General features: G+C 49.6%; 1 protein-coding gene across 1 annotated transcript; it reads right to left on the reverse strand.

The window, feature by feature from the left end:
• Positions 1-4,031: 4,031 nt before the first annotated feature.
• On the reverse strand, positions 4,032-4,656 carry LOC123078903 (uncharacterized). Its single transcript, XM_044501554.1, has 2 exons — positions 4,494-4,656; positions 4,032-4,409 (listed from the first exon to the last, which is right to left on the reverse strand). Exons 1-2 carry the CDS (start codon positions 4,572-4,574, stop codon positions 4,032-4,034), a joined length of 459 nt encoding a protein of 152 aa, XP_044357489.1. The 5' UTR covers positions 4,575-4,656.
• Positions 4,657-7,606: the final 2,950 nt, after the last annotated feature.

Below are 7,606 nucleotides of genomic sequence, written 5' to 3' on the forward strand. Positions count from 1 at the left end.
TGCCGACTCCCCGGCCGCCCAGGCCGACTGCGAGCTGCCGACTGCACCACCAGGCCGACTGCTGGTTGCTGACTCCCCGACCGCCCAGGCCGACTGCACCACCAGGCCGACTGCTGGCTGCCGACTCCCCGGCCGCCCAGGCCGACTGCGGGCTGCCGACTGCACCACCAGGCCGACTGCTGGCTGCCGACTCCGACGTGACGACCGTACCCGGCACTGTTCACGAGACACCCCAGCCATCATGTACAGTGTCACTTGTCCCCTGGCACTATTTATGAAGTGACCCAGGGGACAAGGATGACACCCCACCATGCCTTGCCCATGCCACCACTTAGCTTACTTCCTAAGCTAGCTATGCCTATATATATGGGCACACATCCATCCATCCAGGATGGACTCACACTCACGCATACACACAAGCAAGCTAGCTAGCAAGAGAGCTAGCTAGCCAGCCACACACTCACGCATGCATACTCGGGCACATGCGGCCACAGACACATATACGAGGCCAGATGCCTATGACACCGACCTCAGATACAGCTCCAGGAGCACTCTGTACCAGATATACCAGATATACTTAGACATGCAGGAGTAGGGGTGTTATCTCTCCGGAGAGTCCCGAACCTGGGTAAACTAGCGCGTGCTACTCGCATACTCGTCCCTGGATATTCCGGCAGCAGTCTTGCCCTCACACGAAGCCACCTTGTGGCATATGTCGTCTTGCACCCCCCCCGTGAGAATACCACGACATTTGGCGCCCACCGTGGGGCGGTACTATGCTACCGCGCTGCTGCTGGTTTCGCAGTCCGGGCGGGACCATCTTCATCATCTCCGCCGCGGCGTCGTGCCATCTCTCCGGTAGTGCCCGGGGGCTCGACTTCGACCCGCCCCCAGAGCGGCCGCGCGGGACGGCGCGTCCTCGCCGCCTTCGTCATCGCCAGCACCGCAACGCCGGCCGCCCGTCCGCGCGAGTGCTGTGCACGGGGCCTCGTGTCGACCGGCCGTGGCCATCCACGCGCCGCTCGCATCTGTTCCCCTCCGCGTTGCGCCTTTGCTCCGGCCGAAACGCCCATTCGCTCCTCAACATGCCATCTCTGCGAGCTAGCTAGATGCAAGTCAAACTTTCGTCGTACGCCACCCAGACATTAGTCAGACACAAGTCGGATGATGCCCGTATAATGCTTGTACATGAGTCAGACAATGGCCATACACTACCTAGATATTCCCTGTATATTGACTCATACACTACCCCAATGCCACCGCCCAGGCCGCTGCCTGCCTGTTCGCCTCGATTTTTTGTCGAAAGAGACCCTCTGCCCACTGGGATTGACAAAAGATACCCCTTGCGGACGAAATTGACAAAAGAGACCCCCTCACTAGTGGTGGCAGGCGCGGCAGGGGACACGTGTCACCTGCCGCCACGCCGTGAGGCGGCGGGCCCGGCCGGCACAACAGGAGGCGGCAGCCCGATGAATAACGGTGCGTCCACAGGGCAGCACAGGCCACCGTGCCGCGACGGAACGGGCCGCGCCAGGCGGGCCCTGCCGCCACCGGGTAAGGCGGCCATCGCTGCCGCTGTCGCTACTCGGCCAACAAGGCCTGCTGCGCGCGGGCCCAGCAGGTGGGCCACGCCGCCACTAGCTGAGGCGGCATATCCTGTGCTGCTGCACGCGCGACAGTGCACAGACGGTGCTGATTTCGAGGTGCGGCGCTGATTTCGAGGCATGAGCTTGATGGCTGTGACTCCGACGCGCGGGAATATGGACGCTTTTGGTTCTTTCGCCTGGGAATCAATCCTGCCTTTGCTTCTTTTGCCTCAGCGGATGCGATGGCACTGGGAATCCGAGGCTACGGAAAGCTGTTGTGCCGACACTACAGGGATCATAAATATCGGCGCTTAATTTTGTCGCCATCATTTATTGTCTGAGCTTATAAAAGGAGACACCGAGGCTCTCGTCCACCCATCCTCAAAATCGGCAGTGCGCAAAGTGTGTAACACATTTTTTCAATCGGTATGAGTTTGCCTTGCTCGGATCAAAGCATTAGGCCGAGGAAAATGAAGAATGCAAGTTTGCCTCCGTGGGTGGCAGTCCTGCGGTGTTGGTGTGGCGATCTTTGCAAGGTGAAGGAGGTGACGGATTTTTCAGATTGGTTGGGCATGAAGTTTTTCATGTGCGCCAATTATGAGGAAGATCCTGCCGTAGCTATTTCAGAGTACGACAAGCCTCCGGTATGCTTTAACCATCACGAATAGATATTGTTGGTATTTTCATTGATTCTTTAGTAACATTCTTGTTTCTTGTTGTAGTCTCCTCTGCCTCTGTGCATGTACTATCATTGGATTGACACGGAGAAGCCGGCTTGGGCAGTGACTGAGATTCGTGAAAGAAGTCGCGTGTGTGGAATAGTTTATTTGCGGAAGAGCGACGCGAGAAGGCGGAAGCTGAGGAGAAAGCAGAGCAAGAGAGAGAGTTAAAAGAATACTATGCGGAGCAACACCGTTTTTTTGAGGAAATGGGAAAGAAAAACAGGGAAGAGGCTCGTCGCATGGAGGAGCAGGAATGACAGCGAAAGGAGGCTCGTGAGGTGGAGAGGCAGAGAAAGAAAGAAAGGGCTCGTCAGGCCAAGGCAGCAGAAGAAGCTTGCGATGGAAAAGGAAAATATCCACGTTGGACTCAGTAGATTCCTGTGGTAGTATTTTAAATTTCGCAATCATTTGTATCTTTATTTCTGCAGTTTAATGTAACTTCATTTCAGTAGTTAAATGTAGCTTTATTTAAATTCTATGATGTATCTTATTTTCAGTTGTACCTTGTCGTGTTGTATCTTATTTTCAGTTGTACCTTGTCGTGATGGAAAAAATATATAGTTAGAATAAAGTAGTGGCATTTTCTTTCCCTCCACTAATTATCGAGCATCGTGCAACAACTATAAAATGAAATTAAGATAGAACACAATGCCTTACAATAAGAGAGTACAAACTAATAATGCAAGTACATCTGAATTAAACGGTACAACTGGAATACAACTTAAAAACTACATGAAGGCATCATCGTCATCCTCCGTCGATGCAGAACTCTTGCCCTTCGAGGATGCAGAACTCTTACCCTTGGACGATGAAGAACTCTTGCCCTTCGAGGATGCAGTACTCTTGCCCTTTGACGATGCAGAACTCTTGCCCTTTGACGATGCAGAACCCGGAAGCGGCGGCATGAAGATATCATCTTCGTCCTCGCTCTCCTCAGTCCATAAAAATGGATGGTTTTCTGCAGTCCTTCTAAAAGTTTCACTCTTCGGCTCCACAACCTTCTTCCACCTTGCATCCAACCTAAGAAGTTCTTTACGTACCTCCTCATAGGTCCTTTAAGGCCACCCAGACCTACGTAATTGGTGAGCCAACTCATTCATTATGGTGTCACTACCGGTGAGATCGTCCCATGGAACTATCCTATTGTCCATCTTGAAATTGGTAGCTAGCCTCAGAAGAGTGCTACTCATCCCAGGGTGAAAACTATGATCGAAAGGATAATGGGACATCTCGACTACACTACACTCGAATGCTTATCCACCTCCGTCTGAAGGGGGTTTTATAGGTAAAGAGGAGAAAATGGCGGGAAAGAACGACAGCGGTATGGAGGGAAAGGGTTGGCGGGAACATATGGCAGGAAACAGGTGGCAGGAAGATATGGCGGGAAGGGGTTGGCGGGAAACGGGTGGCGGAACATATGGAGGGAAAGCGTTTGCGGGAAAATATTGAGGGGAAAGCGTTGCTTGAAAATATATTTTTTTCAATGTCTAAGATGGGCAATGGTTGCACAGTATTCATCAGCCAAAATTTTAAAAAAAATTATTTCGGCCTAACATAAGCAACAGAGTGGAGCGGGATAGTATGGCGGAAGATATAGGCGGGAAGAATTGTTCCTGACTGGTGCATTTTTATTTCAGCATACATAGATGTTCAAATTGAAAAGTCTGATACACACATATGTAGATACAATGGGTCGCGCACGTGCATAGATGAATCACCCTACTTAACAACGACCACCTGGCCTTTCCTTACGACCGGAAGGCGACAAGCGATTAGGTGGCCGGGGCACACGAAGACCGCGGCCATACTCCAATTCGGCTTCATGTGTCTGCGAGTCCTGCGTAGGTGGTGGAGTCGCGAATCCTTGTTGCGAACCTGAAGCGTAATTGTAGGCGTATGGTTGTGACTCCGGGGGGATAAAAGATGGGCCAATAACGTCCCCTCCGAAGAACTCTGTAACTAATGACGTAACTGTGTCGCCAAGATCATGTGATGCTCCCCGGAGGCCTGTGTTGACGCCATGATCATGTGATGCTCCCCGGAGGCCTGTGTTGACGCCGCGTTGGGTGTTCTCATCGCCCCAATTAACATCAGGTGTGTCCTGCACATAGAAACATTTTAAACAAACTGTTAGAGGATAATATATGATATCATTGTAAATGCATTGAAATGTAAACATGACTACCTGAGCATATCCCTCTCCTATACTGTCTGGCCATTGTACGTGGTGCTGGTTTAAATCTGGTACACGAGTCTCCTCGGGCATGGGGATCCCTCGCGTGGAGAGATACGGCTGAGATCCCTCACCTTGGGTGTATGCATCATATCCTGTGTACGCATATGGGTTAGGGGAAATAAATTGCTCGGGCATCGAATCCAAGCCCGTGCCATGGTCCTGAGATGTCTGCCCCTGACGAAGCTGCATCGAAGAAGAGCGATGCAGCGGCAGAGATGAGTCATGTCGTGGCAATGTCGTTCTAGTAGTCGGACCCTCCCCCCATTTCTCATGGCTCATACGCGCCTCGCTCGGTCTAGACGACGGTGCCGCACTCGGTCTGGCTGACCTCGCTACCGGCATGTATGCTCCAGTGGCAACGTCGTCGCCTCTACCGCATCTGAACTTCTTTGCCACAAATTGTTGCAAAAGTTTCTGGAATGTCTTGTGATATGGGCCCTGGGCCGGCATGCTATCTGTAGCCATCTGCCCTACTTTGTTGACATTTTCAAGCTGAACAATATTTGGATGTTATTTAGTTCAAATGATTATGAAATGATGGACCTAAAAAGTTACAAGTGATTACCAGGTGGTCACGGTAGTAAGCTGCATGCAGCTCAACATGTCTCCGCGCCTTCTCCTCTTGTGTGAGATGTGTTGGTATAGTAGCTGGCTGACTGGCCAGGCTAGCACGTGTGTTCATGCAGTACCACTGCTTGTACGCTTGATCTGTACTTCCATCGTACGGTCTGCGAAATTAAATAATTACATAAACCGTTGTGATGAAAGCAAAGCATCTTCACGCATCGTATGATCATCGTAAAAAAATAATGTATATAAAATATACCTAAGTTGACGCACTATATCTGCTAGCGCTTCATTTTCCCACTTGTGTACCCATTCACTGTTCTCTTCCCTCCAATCGTATAAACTCCAACCCCTGCCCATATTTTTTAGCCTGCAAATTATGTAACAAAGTGTGAGTTTAGTAAATTAAAAATGACACTAACTATTTAGGGATGTCACATCTTACTTATGTGTTTCCTCGTCGATACGTCTGGGAAAAGGTGGTGGAATTTCTTGATAGAGACCGAACTGTCTCATTACACGCTCTGGGTTGTAAGGTTCAACACACCACAGGAACAATAAGTTGCAGCGAGTCAGCCAAAATGCACTATCAGTCAACATGCCTGGTGTGAAGTGTCGAGCATCAAAGACCATTTTTAGCTGGTCTTGAGTCCACGGGTTCCATGTGACTTCTGCCTCATCAAGTATCTCAAACTGCTGGTGGTACATAGGGTAACAATTTTTCGCAATATCTAGAGACCAACGTTTCCGTGCCTTTGTCCACCTGGTGGCCATAGTTGCGCTAGCACCCTCGCCAAAGTCGTATGGGTATATGGGTTGTACTATACGAGGTCGTCCTACAGGGAGGTATTCCCAGGACCACAACTGTAGAAACTCATAGGCGACACAAAGTAATGGAGCTTTTTGTGCGAAAGAGGTTTTTTGCGTGGCATCACACAAGCCTCTGTATGTATGAGATAGCATGGCAGAACCGAAGCTGTATTTTGGCTGCTCGGGTAAAGGTCCATCTGCCATATTCTCTGCAATGTAGATGAGACCAGGGACAACAACGTCCCCATGTGAATTTGGAAATAGATTCCCGAGGAGCCACAACAAATACGCAAACAAATGTCTTTTTCTCGTCTCCTCATTGGCGAAGCTAGATAAATTAAGAAAGTTATCACGAAGCCAGACGAGTGGGATGCCCCGAGGGTTACCAGAACGTTGTGATTCTGGCATTTCCATCCCAAGACGGGCTGCTATATCTAATTCCCAAGATGGAGACACTCGTGGAGAGACTACCGGCTCACCTCTAATTGGTAGAGCAGTGATCATAGAAACATCTTTCAGTGTAGGTGCAAGCTCCCCAAAACGAAAGTGAAAGGTGTGGGTTTCAGGTCTCCATCGGTCAACGAGGGATGTCAAAAGGGATGGGTCCGAACGTACTTGGTCGTTGCATGATGTGAGCCTAGCAAAACCTTGTAGTCCATAAGCGTCAAGGTGAGCAAGGAAATGATTGTGTATTGGCCATGTTTTCTTTATGGTTCCAAGTCTGAAAGGCCGATAATCATGCTTAGTATTTGGTTTCAAAAATAGGTGGCAACGGTGGCCGGCGTCATGGGGCCCCTGCAAAAGCACTGGCACTTCACCCATAACCTACACACAAACATATAAATATAAATTACGAGGAAGACAGAAATACAAATGCAAATCAAAATTAACTTAAAAAATACAAAGAGATACGATTTACATTAATTATATGAAGTTAACATCAGAAGTACAATAATACAAAGAGAATCAATTTAAATTTAATATAAGTACACATAACGAGTAGAAATATGAATAGACATGGCGAGTACACATATATATCAACATCATGCGTTGTTGTTGGCTCGATACGGGCAGTCTTTGCGTGAATGTCCAGGACACCTGCAAACGCGGCATCGCCTTGGTTCTCCCATCTGGCTATGGTCCATGTCATTGCGATGACGCCTAGACTGACGTCGTCCCTTTGCGGTTCTCATCAAGTCGGTGTTCGGAACCCATTTCGGCCCATCTGGCCACAACATTTTGTAGTTCATATCAATGCCCCAAGCCCAGAACTCACCGTTCCAAGTGCTGTACAGATTGTACATGTTGAAGTACAGCGATATGTATGGCTCGATGCTGATTTTTTGAACAGCAGCCGCCCGGAGCACATGACTGCAAGGGTAGCCCTCAAGCTTGGGCTTGTTACAAGTGCACTCATAGGAGGTTGAGCCAAGGGTGACAGCTTGCTTTTTTGATCCTCTGTGGTGACCCTTAACGTACTTGGCTCGCACATTGACCTCCCACTTATTCCTAAGTGCGTCCACTTTCCTGCAGCCATGACTTTGGGACTTCTTTGCTTTCTCATCCAGATGTCTTTGCATCTTCTTGGACCATGGCTTGTTCAATTCAACTTGTGCTTTGGCGACGGTGACCCTGTCTGCAAAGTATGACAGGGTCCGGTTGCAAGTTTCTTCTATTAGGGCTGT

The sequence above is a fragment of the Triticum aestivum genome, chromosome 1B (genome assembly GCF_018294505.1).
Source record: "Triticum aestivum cultivar Chinese Spring chromosome 1B, IWGSC CS RefSeq v2.1, whole genome shotgun sequence".
Taxonomy (NCBI): Eukaryota; Viridiplantae; Streptophyta; class Magnoliopsida; order Poales; family Poaceae; genus Triticum; species Triticum aestivum.

Bases quoted from the DNA above. Each gene is read 5' to 3' on its own strand.
- LOC123078903 (XM_044501554.1), bottom strand. From the start codon at position 4,574: ATGCCCGAGGAGACTCGTGTACCAGATTTAAACCAGCACCACGTACAA. The intron at 4,410-4,493 runs GTAGTCATGTTT...TTCTATGTGCAG, and splicing joins TAGGAGAGGGATATGCTCAG to GACACACCTGATGTTAATTG.